Source organism: Tachypleus tridentatus, chromosome 3 (genome assembly GCF_004210375.1).
Source record: "Tachypleus tridentatus isolate NWPU-2018 chromosome 3, ASM421037v1, whole genome shotgun sequence".
In the NCBI taxonomy this organism is placed as follows: domain Eukaryota; kingdom Metazoa; phylum Arthropoda; class Merostomata; order Xiphosura; family Limulidae; genus Tachypleus; species Tachypleus tridentatus.
The window spans coordinates 92,155,977-92,182,218 of NC_134827.1; the positions used below are offsets into that span (position 1 = coordinate 92,155,977).

General features: G+C 33.7%; 1 protein-coding gene across 3 annotated transcripts in view; it reads right to left on the reverse strand.

Annotated features, from left to right (window-relative positions):
• Positions 1 to 26,242, reverse strand: part of LOC143247473 (A disintegrin and metalloproteinase with thrombospondin motifs 9-like) — a 216,168-nt gene that overhangs the window by 54,800 nt on the left and 135,126 nt on the right. For all 3 annotated transcript variants that reach the window (XR_013026563.1, XM_076495683.1, XM_076495682.1), the window contains exons 20-24: positions 24,895 to 25,105; positions 18,097 to 18,261; positions 14,335 to 14,634; positions 6,349 to 6,522; positions 2,600 to 2,827 (exon numbers count right to left, since the gene is read on the reverse strand). Coding sequence is in view for 2 of the 3 variants with exons in the window: in XM_076495683.1 (XP_076351798.1) it covers positions 2,600 to 2,827; positions 6,349 to 6,522; positions 14,335 to 14,634; positions 18,097 to 18,261; positions 24,895 to 25,105 (1,078 nt within the window). In the remaining variant the exon portion in view is untranslated. The remainder of the gene's footprint in view (positions 1 to 2,599; positions 2,828 to 6,348; positions 6,523 to 14,334; positions 14,635 to 18,096; positions 18,262 to 24,894; positions 25,106 to 26,242) is intronic.

The window sequence follows — 26,242 nt, forward strand, 5'->3', positions numbered from 1 at the left end:
AGTTGCACAAACCATTGATGTTCTAGGCATTACACCTGCTAACTCCATCTGTTTTAGTTTTGTGGTAATCAGTTGGAAATTACACAATGTACTTTATACATTTTAGGGTGAACATTACCTGGGAGCTTGGAAACAAAGGATTGCCACTTTTTTCAATCAGTGACTGTTCTAGATCTTACCTTCTGGTTTAAAACCAGTCATATTGATTAAGAGGTCATTGACTGCAGTTCTATAGACTACCAGAGTAAGCAGAAGAAACTGTGTAATTCATATGTGGTCACAAGATGAAGCCAGTTTTGCACTGATGCTACTTCAGAAAGATCCATGGAAATTCCCTCTCTTCTCATAATATGACCAATAAGATCTTGTTCCATGTATATGAACTAATATTTTCTTGGTTGCAGTTTCAAGCTTTCCTTCTTTTATCCACTGGAATACTATTTTCAGGTTCTTAGGTGCAGACTGGAATAAGTATCCAAAGAATGTGAGATTATCAGCATAAACTGAGTGTTTCTTTCATTGAAATCCCTTCAGAATAAACTCTTGAAAGTGTTTGCATGTTATGTAAACCAAATAACATGATAAAAAACCTGTACAAGCCATTTATCATGCTGAAAGAGCTCTTAGACACGCTTCCACAATCCGGCTCAACTAATCAGTACTCAGATGCCAGGTATAACATAATGGATTAATGGCCCCCTTTTAATGCATACAGGCTCAACTTCACAAAAAAGTTGTGTCTAACAGAAATTCTGCTTAACTGCTAATTTTTAATGTCTTTTTCTTGGTAAAAGCATAAGTTTAATATTTACAATATTGGATTAACTAATTAGCTGACACTAACACAAACCTGTAAAAACATTCAGCATTTATCACTCATTAACTGATGAATTCAAACGATATGACTGATTAAAGCATATCTCACAATTTATATGGCTCAAATTGTTTCTTTTACTTTGGAAAAAGTTCCAGACATCTAGCTAAACAACAATACAAATTTATAGAAACACCTTGATTCAAATAGAAAAAAGGGCTAACTTCCTATCATGTGTTTCATAAATTGATGATAAATTGAGATTTATTTCATAAATAGAAATAATGCAAGCCTATAATATTTTAACAATAAATAATGTAATCATATCCTGAAGCACTTTGGTTGGTTGGTTTGGTGTTTTATGGCCAAAGCAACTTGGCTATCCATGCCAAACATCCAGTAAAATGTTAAAATTCATAAAAAGAAATTTAGGTAAAATAAAATTTTGAATTAAAAATATATATGGCATTAAATTAAATTTTCATATCTGGTTTACAGCAGTAAGAGAGAAAGTAAAATAATGCAAGTTTTAAATGACTTTCTGTAGCATAATTTTAATCATCATAACTCGCCAGGATGACTAAAGGGTAAGTTCAAACATCAACGTTAGTCACCTTTACTTACAATTAAGCCTTATTTATCTTTCTTATGAAATAAATGCTTACAAGCATTGAATAAGTTTTACACAAATTACTAATGTAACTTATTTATCTAAGTTCTTAATAAAACTTAAAATAAATACGCACGAGTATTTTAAAGTTGCAAAAGCTTGTAAAAACATTTATGTATACATAACATTCTGTGTGTCACATAACTCCTCCTAAGTTGCACCTAATTTTAAATGGTATCAAATGAACAAGTCTTGCTTCCAAGGTTTGCACAAAGGTAAAACGTTTCACCCAACCCCTTAGGAAAATGGGATGTTTTGTGAAAACATTACTTACAGTGAAGTATGTACATACATAGGCCTACTATTTACTACTTGTAACTTGGTTAAAAAAATTAAATGTACATTATAATGGCAATGATAATGTAACTGAAAAAGAGGAAAATAAGAGGGCCACAGGATCATGGTTTTGCTATTACATAAAAATCCTTGGGATTTAAGAGGAAAAAGTTACAGTAATGGCAACCCTTTTCTTGTTTATTTCTGTAGCAAGTGCTTTATAGAAAAAATAATTAATGTTGCTGCTAATTAAACTATGAGGTAAATTATTTGAACTATTTTTTAATTCATTCAAGGATATATTTAAGATATTCATCAGACATTAGTAGTAAAGGTTTCATTCCCACAAAAATAATAACTTTTTTATATATTCAGCACATATATCACACAACAGAAAAACTTCTGGCTACGAATTAACAGAGGTTAAGCTCTTCTGCTTTATATGCCAATCTGTTTATTCAGCAAGAACTTGAGAAAATCACAAGCAATCTCTTTTACAAACTCTATTCTACATTACTCTTCTTGCTTATACTCCAGAAAATCATTTATATTAAATATTCAGATCTTTTCATTTTCAGCTTCCAAATAATCTTCCAAAAGAATTGATGTTTTGTATTTATTTATGAAATGCCTTTCCAAAATTACACCAAATCATTTTAGGGTAATAATCAGTCTTGTGCACCTGTATCCAAGAGCAATTCTTTACAAAAAATAAGAAGGATCCCCAAGTAATAGTTTTTATAACAATATACTTTCATTCTTTAATCCATGTGAAAATATTAAAATAAAAAACAGTTTCTGAACCTTTGATATCAAGGTATGTGACAAGATTTTCTCACCTTACTCCAAGGACCAATTCTCCAGAAAAATCTTTGTATGTCATTGTTAATAAGAGCAATAGGTTTGGGTTGAAGGTAAGATGTACGTTCACAAGCTGGTAGGTAACATATTTTCTGATAAACTGGTTGAGTATCTTTCATGCAAGCTCCAGGGTTTCCAGTCTGACCATCAGGAAGTTGACAAATCACATCACGTGTCATAATGCCTTGACCACAGGTGACTGAACACTATGGTAATTATTTATTAAATACATTTAATACATCAGCTACTTTTGGCAACAGTCTCATAAGAGCACTTACTTAACAATTTTTTTTTTATTTAATATTTCTTACACAGCTTATTGTACATCAGAAGAATCTTTGGATCAAAAGTTAATACTGAAAAACAAAATTGTGGAGAGGAGCAAGAAAAGAACCTAGAACATCTAAAAAGTATTTGAATTTGATACTATTAGATATAATCAACGGAATATTTAAAACAGCTGGTTCAAATGTATAAAATTTTTAATGGGACACATTGATGCTGCTGTCTGTAACATATCTAGGTAATAAAACAAAACGAATGAAGATAAATAAAACCAATAATGCAGTTGAGCATGCTTTTATATGCATGTAAGTAACTTTGAAATGTCAACAACTTGAATTATAAATATATGCAACATTTTAACATCTTTGTAATAGTATTTCATATATATGATACTATATTCCTTGACTTACATACTGTCTGTTTACTGATGCATAGCAATGACAAAATATGTACGTACATACTTTAAAGCACATACTATATCAACTCACTATGATGTATTAACATGAAAATATTCATGGACATTTTCTAGTTCAGTCATGAAGCTATACAAATCATTCATGCATTGTTTCTGTGCTGCATATAACCTCAATTACACTTGTCACAAGTATTAGTTTTCAATCTCTTCAGTATTTTCAAGAATTTAATAAGCATATAATAATAAGAATACTTCAGCCACACTATATTCATTATATCTATTATTGATGATGACTCTCTTCAGTGCTCTTCAGGTTGGCCAAGACAGAATGAAACCAGTAACGTTACAAAAACAATTGTTATGTGAATGCATCAGGTTTACACTCCAATCTATAGAAGTTAATGCTTTCTTTTGTTCTTACCTTAAAGAAGCAGATACCTGGCTATATATCATATATACATAAAAATTAAATAAAATGTCTTGACTGGTAAAATACAGCTTTAATGTTTTTAAGAATATGAATTTTGCTAAAGATTATAGCAACACACTTTACTTTTAGCCCCATTTGTGGAAATAACTTTGCAGTTTTATACTCATGAAACTGATATAGTTATTAACTAGAACAATCCTTGATGACAATGACAATCCAAGTCTGGTGTGTTCTTTCCAGATTAAAAAATAAACCTCAACAGTTCCATTGTATCAAGGTGGCCATTTTTATTTATGTGTAAGTGAACTGGGTAGAGAACCCTTCTGTTTACAACCATGTCTTTTTTCATTACTGTCTTTATTCGAGGTAGGCCTATCGACCTCCATGGATCTTGCACTGTGTTGATTGGGCAGGTCTTTACTGTTGGAAGAGGATTCCAGTGACTGAGGATGTGAGCGAATGATCGTTTTGCATCTTTGGGCAGGAGAAGAAGATGTACCTAAGGAAATGCCCGTACTCCGAACCAAAGGAAGTGGATCTTGGGATTTGCAGGAATGTATGTTAGGGACAGAGATGGGTGTTGAAATTGATTCATTAACTTTTCAACCATGGAGGACAAAAGACTTTTCATTTTGTTTGAAAATGATTCTTTTGGAGGCACAGAGATATCTATCTGCACTCCCACTGTAGTAGTGGAAGAAAGTGCAGCAGCATACATCTGAGATGAAGTGGTGGACAGCAACTTTCGAGCCTCAAAGTAAGTAAAGTTTTGAATTGTTTTCAAGTGCTGCATCTCTTTTTCTTCCAACCATTTAGGGCAAGAACGAAAATAGGACAGGTGACAGCCATTACAACTGATGCAATGAAAGTGTGTTTCACACTCATTGGCATCCCCATTCATCTTTGAATACAAGAGGAGTTCACTGTGTTGAGATGTGAATGTTTCTACCAATATGTCACAAGAGCCAAATTTCTTTACTGACTTTGGAGAGAACATCCAACACTGGTACTTGGTTGACCCTAGCCCAAGTGGGTTAGCCAACTGACCCTAGTGGGGGCACTTCAAGGCTGCTAGTCTACAGGAATTCAAGGCCAAAGTGTGTAGGATTGGACCCCTCAACCACCAGAATCTTCTCCTCCCCTTCATGGGTAACCATGCATAGTAACATGTGGGTGGATGTTTAGATCCCAGAGGAGGTAAACTGAAAGAACAAAACCTTCCCTGGAAGGTTCCCTTACCATGTACAGGAATCCACACAGAGGGGATAATTATTTAAATAATAATATATCAATAAAATATATTTTAATGAAAAACAATACATTTAAGAAATTTTAAAAAAAAAACAGCAATACTTATTCAAATGTGCAAAAGTAATACTTACTGTAAAAAACTTTGATCACATGCAAGAAATAGTATTCTGTAACTAGTATTCAATAATGACTGAGATATATTATTTGATGTTAATTTAACTTTATTGTCTCTAAGGTTATATCCAATTATTAAGTATGATTTTAATCATTTTCATATCAGCCACTATCTACTTAGTTTGATATTTAAGTGAGAAGACTACTCAGACAAAATATAAACCAATGAAATTGTAATTCACAATAAAACATAACTTGTATACATAAATTAAATAAATCCACATTTCTATAAGAATGAGATTTAATCCCCATTTTTTTTAATTTACTGACTTTTGATAGTGGCATATTATAGTTGATATACATAGGTGTTTTCTTATATATGTCAGGTAACATTTAATTATTACTGAAGTATAAATCTCATATTTCTCATCTTGAAAAGATTAAAAGTTAGTAATTTTTCAAAACCTGAAATACTGTGTGGTAAATGTGAACTATACGCATAAAATATATACAGTAGCAATGCTGTCATTATATTTACTTATATTTACAGCCTTTTCAAATGTCAAATTCATCAAAATATAAAACTAATTATGATGCAACAAACAGACTGCAAAAGCTATAATAAGAGAAACTTGTCTGATGCTGAAAGAGAGAAATTTTGGGGAATTTTAGCCTGACTAGGTAAATAGAGTACAAGTCTCAGAGAAACAAGTGTCACCTGAAGATTCAAGGTTTCCACCTTATTAAACAAGATATTTTAACATACTCACATGTGACAATGAGATCCACAGACTGCTTCTTAACAGTAAACAAATATACATACCTATTGTACAGGTTACACTTACAGGTTTTTCATTGAATATTTTGTATGATTTAAAGAAAGTTTTTATTTGGATTTAGTAAGGTAATTTGTCAATGATCATTTAATAGTTCTCAGAAATATTTTCCCTCAGCATTTGGTACTTGGAAACCTTTTCTTTCTCACCATTTAGAGCTCTGCTCAAACTTATAAATCTCTCCCTAATATTTTTACAACTCTGTACAGTATTTAGAAACTTTTTTCTTTATCATTTATAAATCTTTCCAGTACTTAGAAGCTGTTATTATCACCATTTAGAAATATGTACAGTCATTAGAAATCTTTTGCCTCATCATTTGAAATTTTGTACAGTATTCAAAAGTTCATCAGTGACCATTTACAACAATGTATAATGCTCATTAATGTAATGTACCTGACCCCATTCATAAGTTTTCCACTGCTCACATTCTAGCAACTGACATGATTTTTGTGTTGGAGGACGGCTTAAGAGGTGGCAAGCATATGCTGGGAGGAAGATGTGGCCACTTTCACTCGCCTGGCAATGTATAGCTCTCTTTCTGACTCCTTTCCCACATGTCACTGAGCACTAAATTCAGTTGAGCAATGGCTTTTATCAGTTTCTTTTATCACCTTATATGGATAACAGATTAACAGAAAAAAAAAAGGAACTGGTTTGAAAAATGCATTAAAATAAATTACAATAAACAATATTAGTGAAAATTAAACACTGGAAATTTTTAAAAAGGTTTGCATTATATTAATGATTAATTGTTAATATGATACTTAAAACTGTAATACTTACAACAAAATGCTTTCTGAAAATTCAAAAAACTATTACCATATCAAAAGAGGTCTTTGTATCACTCAAGGTGATCATACTCTAAAAATTCTTTATTCCTACTAAAAGTTTTTTCACACATTACGTGTTTTCTCATTTTGTATCATCTAACGAAGGTTAATATACATGTTGTGTGATTGAGGAGATCATAAACAAATCTGTATTCATTTTGACATCAGCTAATAATAACTAATTAAATGTTGTGTAATCACAATAACATTTATTGACAAATTATTTATTGAAATATTAAATCTTAAAAACAAAGTAGTCAAATTAAGTATTAAAGTTGGTTGGCTGGTAGGCTGATTTAGTGTTTTATGGCACAAAGCAGCTAGGCTATATACGCCAAATGTCCGGTAAAAAGATAAAAGTAAATTCAGTAAAATTCATAAAAGGAAATTAAGGTAAAACAAAACAAAGTTTAAAAAATATAAATAAAGAAATAGCATAAAACCAAGGTTTACATCTAGTCTACAACATCAAGAGAAAAACTACAGTAATTCAAGTTGTAAATCATAACTCGCCAGGAAGACAATCAGGTAAGTACAAAAACCACCGTCAGTCACCTGAAGTTGGTCTTTCCAGTCCTGGTTTCAAGTTACTTAATGTTATGGCCAGTTTCTAATTTCAAATTTAACTAGATCAACTATGATGTTTAAAAGGGAGCCACATTAAAAAAGGTGTAAAGTATAAATTAAAAAACTTAAATGGCATTAGAAAGATTAATGACCTTTAAAAACTAAAAACATTACCAAGGTGAACAGTGTCACCATCACCAATAACACTGTCTAACGTTATGGACAAACTTTGGGTGTTACACAAACTATACACTGGTGCATCAGTTCCAGATAAAAGAAAGCGATGAGCTGAAAAACTGTGACCAATGTGTAGTCTAGTTAAAATGACTTCCTCTTTCCAATCCTTACAGCCAAAGTTCAATGTAGGGTTTTATTTGGAAAAGCTTGTTTTTCCGTTGATCACTCCAAGTCAACTGCCAATTGGCACAGAGCTGAGCCTCCAATACAAGACCATAGACCAGGTATGGGACAGGCACAGTGATGATAGTGCCAGAGCAGACAGACTTAGCTGCAATGTCAGCTAGCTCTTTCCTGCAAATACCAACGTGGTCCAGTACCCAGGAAAACTGGACAGAAGTAGATGTTAAAGAGAAATTAGCCAGTTGGTTTTGAATATCAGCAAAAACAGGGTGTGAAATAATGTGAAGCAATTCCAGGACCAGTAGAGAACTAAGCGAGTCAGTATAAATAATGAAGTTTGAGTACTGCTTATCTTCTACATGATCCAGAGCAAGAGAAATGCCATACAGTTCAGCAGTGAACATAGATGCTGTAGAGAGGATTTTGCACACAACCACTGAACCACAACAAACCATGGCAGAGCCCACACAGTCACCTAATTTCGAACCATCTGTATAAATAGGAATAGAAGGATGGTTGTTCGAAAATGTTCAGCAAATAGCAGACAGTATTTCCAATCAGGAGTGTCTACTTTTCTCAGATGACTTAAAGATAGGGCACATTTGGGGACTGTAATAAGCCATGGTGGGATGAGCTGACCAGTGGATACTGCAATGTTATCCAAAGACAGACCTAATTCATCCAACTGTGCCTAGATAAGAAGGCCAAAAGAAGCAATGGTAGATCGTTGGTTCTGAAAAAGCATGGCTTACCGAGGAAGGAAAACAATCCCAGGTGGGATGCTTTGGTAAGGAATGAAGTTTAGAAATATACAGTACAGACAGTTGCAAATGGCAGAGGTGAAGAGGAGGTTCATGAGACTGTGTAAAAGCTCTGAACTGGAGAAGTGCAAAAATGGTGGCAGAGAGGACATGGAGGATGTTCAGTGCTCTTGTACATTTGACCTGTAGCTGCTTGATGTGTGGTATAAAGGTCAGCTTATGATCAAAGATAAGCCCCAAACTCTTTGTCTCAGGGACCACAAGCAGCACAACTTCACCAATACAGAGTTCGGGATCAGGATGAATACCCTGTTTGTGGCAAAAGAGCATGCAAAAGGTTTTAGAGAGAGTGAAATTAAAGCTGTTCACCGTGGTCCACTTCAGTACACGATTGAGGGCAGTTTGTAGTTGCTGCTCAATATATCTCATGTTCGATGACTGATGTGAGATGTGAAAGTCATCGACGTAAAGCCCGTTTGGAACAGTGAAAGGAAGTTCTTCAGTGATGGGATTAATTTTTATACTAAAAAGTGTGACACACAGAACGCAGCCCTGACGGACTCCAAGTCCCTGTAAAAAAGAATGGGAAAGTGTCAAACCCACACAAATTTGAAATCTCCTGTCCATTAAAATTTTTTTAATAAAAATAGGCAGATGGCCACGTTATCCATATATATGGAGGTCTCACAGAATGCCATACCTCCATTTGTATCATAAGCCTTCTCAATGACAAAGAATATTAATACAAGATGTTCTAATTGACATTTCAAGTTGAATCAGGTGGTCCATGGTGGAGTTTTTTCATCACAACCCACACTAGGTTGGAGAGAGAAGGTTGTTTGATTCGAGGAACCAAACAAGACAAGCATTAACCATTCTTTCTAAGGGCTTACAGAGACAGCTCGTCAAAGCAATTGGATGGTAGTTTGAAGGAATCTTGGGATCTTTACCAGGCTTGAAGAAAGTTAGGATAATAGCCTGGTGCCAGGCATCAGGAAAAACATTCTCCTGCCACATCTGGTTAATAACAATCAGAAGAATAGCCAGAGAAGCAGAAGATTGCTTTGCCTGAGTCTTGATGGCTAAGAAAAGCAAAAGTGCTAGATACCCAGCAAAAGCTTAAACCTAGAATATCGACAATGCTCTGGGTATCAGCCACTTCCTGGTCATCAGAGACCAAGATCGACAGGGGGGCAGAATTATATTGCCCACTGACCTTTCAAATCTTGTCCCAAATGACTTTGGAACTGGTGATAGAGAATATACTGGTTGTGAACTTAATCCAAGATTCCTTGTTGCTTTGACGTCTTACCCATTGAGCATGTGCATGGGCCCGTTGAAAAGTGATGCAGTTGGAGAGTGTGGGATATCTACAGAAAGTATCCCAGGCTTGTTTTTGAGCCTTCCATGTCATGTGGCAGGCAGGATTCCACCACAGACGAGGATATCGTGGAAAAGGTGTTGAGGTTTTAGGAATACATTGAGCAACTGTTTGTATAATACAGTCACTTACTGCTGCCACACAGTCGTCTATTGATGGCTTACAGACAATGGCAGGATCAAGTTCTGTGAGAGCACTGAAAAGGGGCTAGTTTGCCTGATCCAGCTTCCATCAGGGCACACAGGTCAGGTGGCATGGCCAGTCTCTCTCAAGATTATAGGAAAATGATCACTGCCTTGTGGATTATTGTCAACCCTCCATGAAAAATGGAAAAATAATGAAGGGGAGCAAATTGAGAGATCAATAGCAGTAAAGGGCTGACTAGGTGCATGGAAATAAATAGAAGAACCAGTGTTGAAAAGAGAAAGGTTGTGATTAGAGAGCATACGCTCTACAGAGCTACCCCTCCTATCAATAACAGGACTTCCCCAGAGGGTATGATGTCCATTAAAGTCCGGAAAAAATGTTCAATGAGAGAATCAAGGTCTGATTTATCATATGTCTCTCCAGGTGACAGGTAGAGAGAAAAAAGTGTGATGGCATAACCCAAGGAAACATGGATGGGTATTGCCTACAAGGGTGTGTTGAGTGGCAAAGACAGAGTAGGCATATGCTGATCAACCAACAGTGCCACCCCTCCATGCACTTGTCCATCACACAGCCTGTCATTTCTGTAAAAAGAAAACTGCCAAAAGGTGACTGTATTGGCAGGTTTCAGAAATGTTTCCTGAAAGGAAAGACAAAGAGGATTGCAGGAAGTAATAAGTGTTTTGATGTTACCTCGGTTAGAACGTAAACCTCAACAGTTCCATTGTACCAGGGTGGCAATTTTTATTTACGTTTAGGTGAATTGGGTGGAAAACCATTCTGTTTACAACCACGTCTTTTTTCCTTACTTACCTTATTCGACAGAGATCTGTTGACCTCCATGGATCATGCCCTGGGTCGATCGGGCAGGTCTTTGCTGTTAGAAGGGGATTTCAGAAACTGAGGACATGAACAAATGATTGTTTTGCATCTTGGAGTGAGAGAGGAAGATGGATCCAAGGAAATGTCTATACCTGGAACCAAAGGATGTGGATCTTGGGGTTTGGTGGAATGTATATAAAGGACAGAGATAGGTGTTGAAGTTGATTCATCAACGTTTTTAACCATGGAGGTCAAAAGACTTTTCATTTGTTTGGAGAATGATTCTTTAGGAGGCACAGAAAGATCTGTCTGCACTCCCACAGTAACTGTGGAATGAAGTGAAGCAGCATATATCCAAGAAGAGGTGGTGGACAGCAATTTTCGAGCCTCAGGATAGGTAATGTTATGAATCATTTTCAAACACTGCACCTCTTTTTCTTCCAACAATTTAGGGCAAGAAAAAAAGTAGGATGGGTGAGAGCCACATTGCAACTGATGCAATGAGGGTCCATTTCACACTCAAAAGCACCATGGTCCTTGCCACTGCAATGAGCAGATGTCAAGTGACCATGACAAGACATCTTCAAGTGACCGAGCTGTCGACACTGGAAACATCAGAGAGGGTTTGGAATGAATGGCCATACTCTGCAATCAAGATAACCTACCTTAATGGTGGTAGGCAGACATGGTGATGTAAACATCAAAACGAGGACATTGGTCAGCACCATAATTCCATCTTTGTGAGTGGAGATACACCTCACTGCAGAAAGTCATTGGGTGGAGAAAGAAACCAGAGAGAATCTCTGACTCTGAGATGTTCTTCAAATCCCTCTCAACAATAACGCCTCATGATGAATTCAAAGTAGCATGAGGTGTAACCTCAGTAGGTATATCCCTAATTGCCTTTGAATGCAACAGAAGTTTACTGTGTTGAAATGTGGATGTTTCCACCAATATGTCACCATATCAAAGCTTTTTTATTGACTTTGGAGAGCCAGCAAGTCCCTCTAGTCCCTTCTGAGTGAAAAAGGAGACATTTGCCCTAATGGTTTGTCTGAAAGTGAGTGCAATATAAGAAAATGAGGTACAACAGGTGGTACGGATTGTGAGGATTGCTGCCCAGAATCTTCAAGACGTGGTCGTTTACCTATAGAGTGTTTTTTCATTATTTTATTAAGATTTTTAATTGGAGTATCCATAATAAAGAAAGGGAAATATCGGTGCCCACTGACCCCACCCACCATGGATCCCTACAAAGGGATGCACTACGTCAAACAAGGACACTGCAGCAACGCCAGGGTTTCATGAGCACTATATCAAACACCAGCATCAGATATAATGTCCACAACACCTGTTAAGAACATCCAACACTGGTAATTGGTTGATCCTAGCCCGAGTGGACCAGCTGATTGACCCAAGGCTGCCCGTCTACAGGAATTCAAGTCTAAAGTGGTGTGGTATGGTTGGAACCCTCAACCACCAGTATCCTCTCCTCCCCTTCACAGGTTGCCACACACGGCAAACACGTGGGTGGATGTTTAGATCCCAGAGAAGGTAAACTGAATGAACAGAACCTTCCCTGGGACCTTTATTGTACCTTTATTTCTGGAAAATTTATCTTGCTTTGTGCACCTTATAGTTTTCTTCAGGAGCAGTAACAACATATAAAAGATAATTAACTGCACTTTATTAAAACTAATTGCATATGTTAATGCAGGTGGGCGTCACCACAGTCGGGAAACATAAACAAATGCAGATCAACTGACAGCATAATGTTGTCATGGTTACACTTATAATACGAGTGGTTTGCGACTATTCTGTTTAATGATGTCCACTGATGCAGCTCCAGTTGACTTTCGTCTGCTTAAATGTAGTCCTTGAGGCCAATATATTCAAACACAGTAAAAGGCTTGTGGAAAGTTATGTAAAGACATGTGGTCAAAACTAACCTTATATTTTTCTAGAAGCATATTACTCTGAAAATTGTCCTGTTGGATAATACAGGGTGTCCCAAAAACATGTATACAAACTTTGAATGATTATAACTCAAACTTTCTTTTCTTTACAGGTGCAACTGATTTGTAGTAATGGCAGAAGCAAGTCAAAGCTTTGAGAAAAGGAAATTTATCTTTAAGTGCTATTGCAAGTGCAAGAACATAGCTGAAGTGCAAAGGTTTAGAAGGGAGTATCAAACAGATCTACCAATGTGACTCACCATTGCTCACATCAGAAATAAGTTTGAAACAAATGAAACTGTTCAAGATGTCCATAAAGGGCATTCTGGAAGACTGAGATCATCCACGAGTCCCACACGAGAAGCAGAGCTGTTGGAAAGTCTCCATCGATCTGCAAGAAAATATGTTTGGCAAATAGCCTGTGAGACAGGAATCCCAAAATTGAGTATCCATTGCATATTGAAGCACGTTCATTGGAAAAATTTTATTCCAGCATTAGTCCATGCCCTCAATGAGAATTATCCTAGCCAGAGAGTTGAATTTTGTGAGTGATACCTGGCAAAACTGCAGAGGATGCACAGTTTCCAAACAAGAATATCTGTAGCAATGAAATCACATTTAAGTTAAATGGCTCAGTTAATCACCACAATTACACCTACTGGGCACCTCAGAACCCATAATTTATGGTTGAACACCACATAAACTTACCAGGGGTTACAGTGTGGTGTGGATTATCAGCATTGGGCATAATTGGACCATTCTTTTTTGAAAACACAGTCACTGGTCTCGTTTATCTGAATTTGCTGCAAGAATGTCATGTCACGCATTCAAGAGCCATTTGTAGATGAGGAGTTTTATTTCCAGCAAGATGGAGCACCTCCCCACCATCATCGTAATGAGAGGGCCTATCTTGAGGAAAACGTGCCGACCAGAGGGACTGGGCAAAGAGGTAGCACTGAATTTCCCCCACATTTACCAGACCTCACACCTCTTTTTTTTTTTTATGGGGATACATCAAAGATAAGGTTTATTGCATAAAACTTGCAACAATCAATGAGCTGAGACCAACAATGAAAAGAGAATGCATCCAAATACCAAATGGAATGATTCGTGAAGTTTTGCAATTCCATCTCTCTGCATTATCAGCAGTGCCTGGATCAGAATGGTCATCAGTTCGAACACCTGTGGTAACTTAAAAGATTATACACTTGTCTTCTTAAACTTGGATTATAAAACCTAGATATATCTTAATAAACATTGTATTTATAATCATTCAAAGTGTGTATACATTTTTTTTGGGACACCCTGTATTGCATGATCTAAGTTACTATACTAGACTAGGAATAACCAAAGAAGAAAGTAGTAACTGTATCACATGACATTAAACACTATTCTTATAAAGTGTGGTTCAACCTTGGTAAAAAGACAGTTTTCAAACTTAATCAATAAAAATAACTTAATTCAAATCACAATCTGGTAATCCAAATCATGTTTGACTTATTTCACATAAGTATAAAACCTAACATAACTCTTGACTTCTAACACAGAGAACTTGCCTCCGACCAAGAAGACACCTTCCATATGGGAGGAAATGGTTTGAAATTCTTAGTATGGTAAATACTTCCAGCAAACAATTGTTTTGATAAGGAACTACGTATGAAAGATGATAGAAATGGAGGGATATGGTTGCTGATTTTCTGAGACTTGTCATCTTCTTGGCATGGTTGATCTCTACAGTCTGCAATTTCTTGAGGTCTCTTTTTATAATCACACAGCTCCTTTTTTACAACTTTTCCAATTATTGATTGGCAGAAGACAGTCCTTGTTTTAAATCCTATTCCACAGGTAACAGAGCACTGTAACAGAGTAACTACTGAGTCATTAACTATGTTTATGTCACTTGTTTTACAAACATAAGGATACCTACAATAATATCATTACACAATCATAGTGAACATTTATTTTATAATGCAGCTTTTTTTTTTTGACTTAATCTTTAGATAAACAAGAACTGTTGTACTATTTTTACACATAAATGTTAATTCTATCAAAACTGGTGTGATTATAATCAGCTAAAATCTTATGCTTTTTAATGTTCTCCATAACTTTTCAGTGATAAACTAACCAATTGAAAACCTCTACTTTGGTAAAATATACACATTTCTAACAGATCATATTTTTCCAATTTCATCAAAATTAATTCTGTGTAAAATGAAGTACCTCACAGTTGTGATGTAACTGTATCAAAAATATTTTAAAATTAAATCAATATTCAAATGTAACTAAAACTTCGTTACCAGTTTTCCTCGATGTTAGTAAATGGTATATATACAATGATGACAATAATGTTGCCTGACTAATAACAGACGACAAGTTTTAGCTACACTTAAGATACGCTAAATTATTCCATAATATAAACAATATAAACACACGTTTATGTGTGTTTCTGTTTGCACATGCATTTTGATTCCAACTAGCAAACAGTGACATATGACACAACTCTTTGTGCCTGGGAGCTGGTGTTGATCTTCAGTGCACCCATACAACCCGTGTCTCTGACCCCTACTACACGCAAGAGAACACTGTAGAATAATATAGTAACATGCTGAATTAATAACAAATCCAAGGTTTCCCACTTGTATTGGAACACTGCAGAGCAAAAAAGTACCATTCTGAATGAAAAGTATAGTCTGTACCTTCACTTATTATGTATGTAATGAAAGTAAGTGGAATAACAAAGTAACATTCTGAATTAACACTACAGTTTTTATCTATCACAGAACACTGCGAAATGATAAAATAACATTCTTAATTGCACTATTATTTAGTGCATTTTAGAAAAAGCTTTCATAATACATATTTTCATTTCTTTCAATTTTAAAATAAAAAACAGGTAAAAAGTTATGATTATTCTTTATGAAGCTACTTTCAATAAAATTTCAACATTTAGATTATGAGAAATAATTTTCAAAACTTTTAATTTAAATCATATGCAGCTGTTAAATATTTTTGACAGCATTAATAAGCTTCTAAGAATAAATAACTTATCACAAACTATACATGAGCATCACAATGAAGAGAAATGCAAAAATAAAACAAGTCACTGAGCTGTAAGTGCTCTGTTGAACCTTATTAAAGTTGTCTATAAAATACTGAAATTTTGAACAACTCTTTGGTTTAGTTATTAGTTCTTTTCTAGTCAAGGTGGTTGTAAAACTAAAGCAAACATGTTTAAATATGTTAAAAGTATTGGTTTTGCTTACTGTTTTTTAGACATGTCTCTCACAGCCAAATTTGATGTAAAGATAGTTTATAAAAGTTTATGTATACTGAAAATATGTGATACTGTATATTTTGCTATGCGTGTGATTTTGAAGGTAGAAGATATAAACTCTGAAGCATGTTAAATTTGGAACGAATTATGCATTAATGACAATAGACCTTACTTTCATGAAAGAATTTGACAATCAATTTAAATACAACTGGTGTGAGTTACTTATATTCCCTTGTTGGCAACAAACTACAGTGTAGAGAACATAATATAATTTAACAGACTAAATTTGAGATCATTAATCACGCTGATTAATATAACTTAAATATCATTCTAATATCTATTTTAAACACTCATTACTTATTTGACTTTTTTGCATTTTGTAAGTAGGAAAGGAACTTTTTTATAGAATTTGGGAAGGATGGTGGTGATAGTATGTGGGCTATTCATGAGATTTGTAAAAATATAAAGTATATATATAAAATAAGCATATTAATATATCAATGAATGGAAATCTCTAAGTGTAATAATTTCATGTAACTATGTAAATGTCAGTGAATGCCTCAGATCTGATGGCATTATAATGTAAGCACTCTCATTAATATTAAAGATATTCAATAATTGTAGTTGTTTACCTTAAATTGATATTCAAAGTTAACTCCACTCACACTGACGAGACTTATTGAAGTAATTTAACATCTAAGTTGTATTAAATCTAGTCTTGATGTTAGCTGTACAGACATCAGAGCTGAGTTAATAATAAACTCAAAGTCTTTTAGAACTGTCAGCCTGTATTTCAACTGATGAGTATATTCATGATTAACTCATAACTGAAGCAGCCAGTGAAAGGATGATCTATTTATAGAGCCTGTTATCTCACAGTGACTTTGGAAAAAAAAAAAAAAATCAAGAATGAAATTAAAATCTAAAACACTGGATACAGTTATGAAGTAAATGTAACTAGAGGATAATCATAATATTCACATTTTAAATAAAGGAATAAAATTTAGAAAAATACAAATTATGAATAATCTTAGAAATGACCAAATGCTATACAATACTAGATTAATAGTTTCTTAAGGAATATATATATATATATATAAAGTTTGTTTGCTTGTTTTTTTTAATTTCGCACAAAGCTACTCGAGGACTATCTGCGCTAGCCGTCCCTAATTTTGAAGTGTAAGACTAGAGGGAAGGCAGCTAGTCATCACCACCCACCGCTAGTTCTCGGGCTACTCTTTTACCAACGTATAGTGGGATTGACCATCACATTATAATGCCCCCATGACTGAAAGGGCGAGCATGTTTGGTGCAACAGGGATTCGAACCCGCACCCCTCAGATTATGAATCAAGCACAATAACCACCTGGCCATGCTGGGCAAAAACTGATTGTTATAAGTATTAAGGAACTGGGCTTGAAAATTAAAAACTACATTTTATTTATCAAAAGTATAATAATTTAAATTCCTAACCATGAACATAATATTTCAGGAAAACTCTGGTTTCTCTTTAGGAATTAAAGCAATTTATAATTCAAATTATTGGTACAGATAAGATTTTTTTTCTGGTATAAAACCTGAAATGGAAAAATTATTTATTTTGGCATGTTAGTGATTATATTATATGAAATTATGTTTATTATATAAAGGTTAAATGATTCAGATATTTTAAAATATTCTAATATGTGTTAGAACTCATTATGAACAAAACTCCAATGGCACTGACTAAACTTTGCTGTACTCAGAACGCTATCATTATTTTCTCTGACTACACAGATATACCACATTCCATACTAGGGGATATACAGTTATAGTAACAGACAAGATAATGATGAAACTAACTAGCAATATACATATACTCACAAGACAAACATATATCCACTCTACCAATAAGATGAGATATAACAGACCAAAAGTTTATTGTTGAGGTTTATGTTAAAATTTCCAATAAAAGTACTTTTTGCACCAATAATGTGAAAACTATACTGTAATATTCTTACCATCAATATGCAACACATATTCAGCCAAGACCAATGAACCTCACCTGTGTCCAATTTCCAACTTTCCATTCTGGACAGGGTTCACTATTGCAGGTTTTAAGAGTAATCTTCTTGGAAGCTTCACAGCTACTCTCAGGCATCCTTTTTCCAGCTGTGCTTACACAAGTGGCAGTCCGTGTCCATCTTCCACCCCCACACGACTTGGAACACTGTAGAAATTGGCAAAAATAGGAAGTAGAGTTGGTGTAAGCATACAGATAAATAGGATAAAGAACATCATATCTAACATGCAAAACATCTAAACACTTTTAGGTCACTGAGCATAACTTATGAAAAATTGGTAAAAGAAACAGTTTATTAAATTGCTTGAAGTCTCAGTTTCTTTTTTCAAACACTTGTAATGTCAGTATTACATCTTTTTTATTTCAGTAAGCATGTACTCTCACTATTTTTACAGATTTTTTCAAGTTTTTTTGCTAATATTATCAAAATAGCCAATAAAAGAAATCTGTCTGAGAATCTCTGCTGCTATGTTTATTTAAATTTTCTAATATTTCTTTACTCAAATAGAAAAAAAAACATTGTTAAGCAATTTCTTATACATAACCATGATTTGGTTATCAATTTAACTGGAAAAAAAACAACTAAATTCACCTTCACTACCAATTGTCATGAAAAATAATTATTAGTTATTACAAAGTAATTTCACAGGGAATCAAACAAATTAACTCTTTTGTACTCAGAGATCTTAAACAGTTAAGTTTGTTAACAATTATATGAAATTGATAATGAATTTCCTGTGATAATTTAACCTATTCTGTCTTTTAAATTCCCTATTAACACTATGCCTGATTTATAATCTTTTTTCCTACTTCAGTCACTTCATCTTTAAAGATTTTAGTTAAATATCACAAGATAAAAATATTTCTAAATAATTGCTTTCATGTCATAATAAAAATAAATATCTTATGTATTTCACTAACGTGGTTTGACTCCTTTTTTGAAATGCATAATGTGTACACATTAGTAGAATCTAAATTTTGGTAAACTAGAACATAGCTAATCCATCATTAAATATTTGCAATAATACTGTCAATAAAAAAGTGTTTTTTTTATAAAAACAAGAGTATTCCATATTATCCCAAGTTACTTTTTTGACCTGGCTTTTAATACCATAGCTTTCTAATTTTCTTATTTTTTAGTAAAGATACAGTTGTTTTTAATATAATATTCCCATTGAACAACTGATGTTTTTATTAGTTCAATTATTTTTTACTCCTAAGTTTCAAAGAATTACGATTTAAGGTAATCAATTAACCTCTGTATATTGTATTTGTTCTAAGGTACTGAACATGAGGATAACCTAACAAATTCCTACTTGTTCAACAGAATGTCCTCTGCAGTGTAAAACAGATATTGAGAAACTACACATGTGAAAGATAGGTGAAGCAATTCAAAATAAGTAATTATTATGAGACAAATTTTGATGGATATGTTTCAGAGAAAGATTGATTTTTCATACTTTACTCTTGCAATTTGTATTAATCTCTTATCAATATTTGTTTTTACATTAGTAGTTTTTACTATATGATGAACTGTTTCTAAGAGTCTTACCATCTTTCAAACAAAGCTATCTTGATCTTCTCTCTGCCCCATAAAAATTGCGAAAAATGTTTAATACACAGTGCACCAGTCTATATACTCCACAAATTACATGCAATTTTGAACATTAATATATGGCAAGTGCCCATTCTCTACAAACAGTATTGTAGTCATATATCCAGAAAGGTCCTTCTTCCCTAAGATATCTCTTGTCAATAGAGCCAATTTAGCATTTATGCTCATTTCTTTAACTACCACCTCCCACCTGTACTCTTATTCCAATCCCAACTGTCTTCCTTATCAGGTTTGCTTCATATGAAATTAGGTGACACCTACTGCATCCTTTTGATGTTCATGTTCCTGACCTTTTATTTCCTGGAACCTTTCTGTTTCACATGATCTATACCCTGCAACATTCACTGGTTTGGTTTGTCAACTCTTTAGGCTGGCATATTCAGACTTATCCATGGAAGGTTGCTGCTTCTCCTCAATGTTTCTTATCACCAAATCTGTCATACAACAATGACTTTGGCTGCTTTTCTTTACTGTCTGTTGAAAGGAGTTATTTAGGTTTATTCCTTCATCACTCATTATCTGCAATATCTGACTGTACTTTTCTCAGATATCATTTCCCTCCAAGGTAGTTCTACACACACACATTAATTTTTGTCTTGGAAGTGTCTTTTCACAACATTTATGCTGTTTTTTTTCAAAGACCCTCTTATATTCGCAGGGGTTCCACTCTGTAACAAGTGTTGCCTGGTGAGGTGTGCTTTTACTCAAATCTACTCTGTATATAGTAGTAAGTCTATAATACTGACTTTAGAGATGGGATGTTCCACAAGACCACTGGTGGCATGCCTAGTGGTATATATTTATGTGTCTATAGGTATCCATATGTTTAACTCAAAGGTGGACCATTACTCAAGAACCATCATGAGTAAAGTAAAAGGGGATTTATGCCCATCACTTCAGACCCTTTGACTGCATAAATTATGAATGGTCTGATTTTCAAAAGAGGAAATCATAGACACTAACTGCACTTTTTTCAGTGAGATGTTCCTTCAAATTTCACACCACATTTACTGCCCCCCTCTTTTCTTTTTTTTTCAAGAGGTTGCAAGAGGTTTCCTTCCATGCCTCTATGTTTAAGATGGGGAACTTCATCTGCCTCATAATATTGGCAACAGGATGTAAATACTCTGTTCTAACGGTTCAGCAAACGTTTCACATCCTCTTCATAAGTCCAGGTGCAAGATGTGTCTTGCTCCATTTACAGTTGAGTGAGTTACAATTTCTGCTCTTAATATCTGATACAACTACTGTCCTCTTCTCACATTTGAGTTGAAGCCATCACACAACCCTGTAATGCCAGATTTTGTTCATTGTACTTCCTCTTATGGCAGTTTTAGGAGTTTGTCTGGTTTCAATAGAATGCTAACTTCCTCTTAGTAATACCAGTTACTTGATGTAGTATACTATGTTTACTTGTGGTGGGAGTTGTGTATATATCACATGCCATAGCTAATATATTTATGTTTCTCTAATATGTTTTTATTTATATGATCTTGACCTAATTCTGAAGATTGGTTGTGGAACTTCATTTGTCTGGTCATCATTATGTAGATACATAGCCAAGACTATTTCTTTTTTTCTCCATCATTATATTTCAACGAACTGCCTCTGAAATTGTCGTTTCTTCTCATGTTTACTTCGAGTTTTCATTTCATAGAGTAGCTCTTCATCTACGAGAGCCAGCTGTTTTCAGTTTGTTTTGTGTAATGGAGGATAGTTCAAACTTGCATCACCTTTTCCTATGGATGGCACCTCTCAGAACAAACTTAGCTCATGCAGATCCTTTTTTATTGCCCATGTCTGGATCATTTCCTTATGAGTCAAAGAGCATGTGTGTCCAGAAGTAGTGCAGTGCCCCATATCTGCTTCATTTCCATCTATGAGCATACCATTTATTACTAGGCAGTCATTTTCTGCTTGGTTTCACAGTTAGACATCTACCCAATCTTTCTACCTTTTAAATGTGAGATTCTAGCTTTGTGCAAGAGGACATACGACCATATCGAAAGTTAACATTTTCTTACCCTGAAAATGTATTTTCAATAAATCCTTTCTCCCCTGTCCTACTTCAAACCCTCCATCCCCACTATGGTGTCATTAATTTTATATCATGCTAATTCTTGAAAGTGAGAATGGAGCAGGAACATCAGAGGGAGTTGAGTTGGTTGCACCAATAGAAATGGTGCAATATTGGTGGTGGAAGATGTCACATGCTATATATTTGTTCAAAAGTGACATGTAATTTGTGGGATATATAGATTGATGCACTAAGCATTAACAATTTTTTAGCAATGTTTTGAGGCAAAAAAAAGAACAAGAATGTTTTGCATGAAAAGTAAGTTACTACATTTTCAGTATAAGAAAATGTTGACTTTATATATCAAGTATTAAATTGATCACTATTTGAAATACTGTACCAGCAAGAATATATGCAGAATTATTTATACATACACACACAATGTTGAATTATTTGAAGAATTTAAAATAATTAATTAAACAAGGTGTTAAGATGCTACCTAATGTATTATTTCCTATTTCTTAATCATAATTTGCTAATTAACTAATTATTTTCGTATGAATATTGCAGTAAGGAAGACATAAAGAGAGTAGTCAAAATACGAAAGCTTACTTGTGAAATCCACAATTTTAAAACTTTTTTTTTTGCTTAGTTAACTTAGTTCAACAATTTCCTCAATTTAAATTGTGTATCATGGTCTTCAACTAACTTCCTCTAGAATACTATCCACAAAAATATCTCGTAGCAGATAGTTTATTGAAAAGTAAAAGTTCTCCTGGGGCAATATCATATATACACATATATACATAAATTTTAACTTAACGTTTAACAAATTACAGTGGCTCAAAGAGTCTGACATAAGAAGAAAGAGCAAAAAAAGATACTTACAACTAATTTTATTATTTGACAGTCTGTATTTGTATGTAACTACCTTAAACATGAACTTATCAGGTATATATAATCCAACTGTATGATATGATGCACCATTAACTACTTCAATCTCAACATTCCAAACATTTGTTGAATAATAAAGACTGGCTTTAAGTTTTTTTAATGCTTAATTAGTGACATTACAGCCTAAGTAAACCAATATACATTTTGTTGTCCCCAAATTTTATATTATGCTAAAAACTTATGAGTGAAAGCAAAGTAAAATATGATATAATATGTCAACTACAGGACCATCTTCAGCATCTTTCTGCTCAATACAAGAGTTCATTAGGTAGCTAAAGCATTGCAGACTTGGTAGTGGTCCAGGCACTATTTACCTTTACTTCCATGATTAACAACTATTTTGTTGTGTTTTGATACGGTTTGCTTTGAATTTTGTTAAAACTTAATGAGGGCTATTTGTACTAGTCATCCATAATCTAGCAGTGAAAGAATAGAGGGAAGGCAACTAGTCATAACCACCTACTGCAAACTCTTCTTGGGCTACTCTTTTACCAACAAATAGTGGGATGGAACATACTTTATAACTTCTCCATGTCTAAAAGGGTAAACATGTTTGGTGGGGATAGGAATTTGAGTATTCTGAGGTGAGTGTCCTAACTACCTAGCTATGTTGAGTGAACTAACTTATTAAATAAAGGAGAAGTGTAATTTTTTAGGCATTATTTATTCATTTAAATATCAGATTTAGAGGATAATGGTTAATAACAAATTCTTATTAATTATTCATTTCAATTTTGACAATGATTATTTACTTATTATATATTTCAATTGTTGTACTTAAATTAATTTTACTACCAGTAAAAAAAAACTGGCAAACTAATAAGCTACTTTTCTTGTTCCCAGAACAACCACAGTGTAAATAGAAGAAAACTACATCAACATTAAAATTTAAGATTAAATGTGGAATATGTTATAAAATCTCTCTCACACTACATCTCATATGCCAAGTGCTGATGACGCCTTTCATTTAACACTGAGGCTCATCAGGCTAGCTGGGACACACAGACAATGTAGTGATCCAGGCATTATTTATATTATCAACTTTCATGAACAACCATTATGGTGTGAACTAGATTAAGTAAGTGAAATAATATTACTGTCAATTTAATTTAAACTGTTTAAGAGTCAGATTTATAGAGTAAGCATTAATAACACATTATTATTTACTTTTTACATTTAAGTATACTTACTTGCTAATTTATTACTATTATAATTTAATTAAATTTACTATCCTTCAGAAGAAGTGACACACAGCAAGATAGTATTTTTTATCTCCAGATCAGTTCAAACAACCACAGAATCAATGGAAGAAAACCACATTAGTTTTGAAATTTTCCAGTTTTCTTGATTATACATTTCATTCCATGCTTTCAGTACATAGGCTAACAACAATATTAGGTTATACTTTGTTGCTAAGCAACATCACATAAAAGCCATCGTTGTAATGTAGTATTATCAAAATGCACTGGCTTTTCTATAAATTAGAAGTTGTTAATATAACTGATTTTTACTAATAATTATTCTATGAATATTTCAGAAAACCATTTCATGAATGATCTTAATTTTGATTGTCTCCCAAAAGAATTTACCAATGTTTGACTGCCTTGACTATACTTTTCTGCCACTTTATTGGTCAAGCTTGATTTCACAAAATTTACTTTTTTCACTCAGTCATGGAATATGAGGTTAGGGTGTACTATGGGGTGAGAGTGGTAGTAATTGTGCCATCATTTTAGATTGGCTATATGCTAGTAATGTGTATAAAAGCTGATCAACTTTAGTAGATCCTACAGTTTGTGAAATTCAAATAAAGTGTATTAATTCTAAACTAAATGTAAATAATGAATTACACTCCAGTAATTTGTATGTATTAGTTTCTTCTTTTTGCACAAGCCTTAATACTCAACACTCTGCTTAATAACAAAAATATATGGATTAACTTACCAACCAACTTGTTATACAGACTTTTAACAAAAATGTCAACTATAGTTCACTTTCCTGAAAAATCCAACTAAACTATTAATCACTGTTTAGGCTGTGTAACAGTTCTACAATACTTTACTGCTTTCAGTTCTATTTAATTAGCATTCCATAACAAAAGAGCTATTACAAACAATCCTCACACAAATCACCATACACTACTTCTACCATTACTGTTTTGTTTGTTTTTTACTGAAAGTTTAAAATCACTTACTGAGCTCCACTGGCCAAATATCCAGTATGATTTTAGGCAAGGCCCCTCACATTCTTCTGTATCTTCTGGTCTTGTCCCAGTGTGATCACAGAAAGCATCAGCCACCTCTTGTAATTGAAACATATTCTTTTGTTGAAGACACTTAACTGTTCTAAACTTTTTGCCCTTCCCACAGTAGGAAGAACATTTGGAGCTTGCCATTACTTGCCATCTAGTAGAAGCAAAACAATTTCACCATAAACTGCATGTAATCATTTTTGCTTACATATTAATCTAAATGACATTAAAGATTCATTTACTAGCCTTTGAATGCAAACCCTACTTGCACATGTGATAAGCTAGTTTTGTTTTTTTTAAATCAAAGTAACTGAATTTGGAAAAAAAAAATCTAAGAAACATGTTCACCAAACTGAGAGAAGTAATTTAGCAGAATGAACTCTTAAGTACACATAAACCTGACACCAGAAAATTAGAATTATGCTGATATAGGTAGGTAAATCTTATTACAGTGGTATCTAGGTGATCCCTGTATCAGTATTTTAAACTTTTCATATATTTCCAGTTCAGAGATAATCAACAGCTAAGTAAGCTATAGGACAATCCCATATTCAATTTGAACTTTTGAAGGGTAGGGGAAAATAACATTTTAAAATTTTTGAGAAAGCAGTGCTTCAATATTAGAACAGTGTTGTGTATGTTGAGTAAACTCTTAAACACTATAATTTAACCAGTGTCAAGTTAAGAAAATAGTGAATTTCTGCATTAAGTTGATATCACAGAAAATCCACTAAAATTGTGTAACCTTTGCTAATATTTGTCATTCATGTGCCTAAACACTATTCTGTTTTATATTCAAATAAAAAAAAAATTATTTGATTTGATATACACCATAATGATAAATGCATACTACATTTGTTTTTATTTTGTACCATTTTTCAAGCAACATATCTGAGAATTTGCATGGATATTTAAACAGAGCATAATATTTTGTTAAATTAGCATGATATATTTGGTGAAAACTAATCAGTTTTGCAAGATTATTGCTTAGAAGAGAGAGATTATTGCATTTATTCACAAAGTTAATTCAACTCTAAGTGAGTTAGCTATATCTTTATAATACAGATTTCTGATTGTTAAGGTAATGATGCTATATTTCAGTATACATGTTTTTACAAATATGTGGCCTAAACCTTTTTTTTTTAATGACAATTAAACAAAATAAAACAATGTTGTTGTAATGTACTATATTGTTAGACAGGATCATTTAGATTACTTGAGTAAAATAATACAAGATGTAATCCAGGTAACCATAACAAATTAATTTATTCATTTATAATATTTGCTGCAA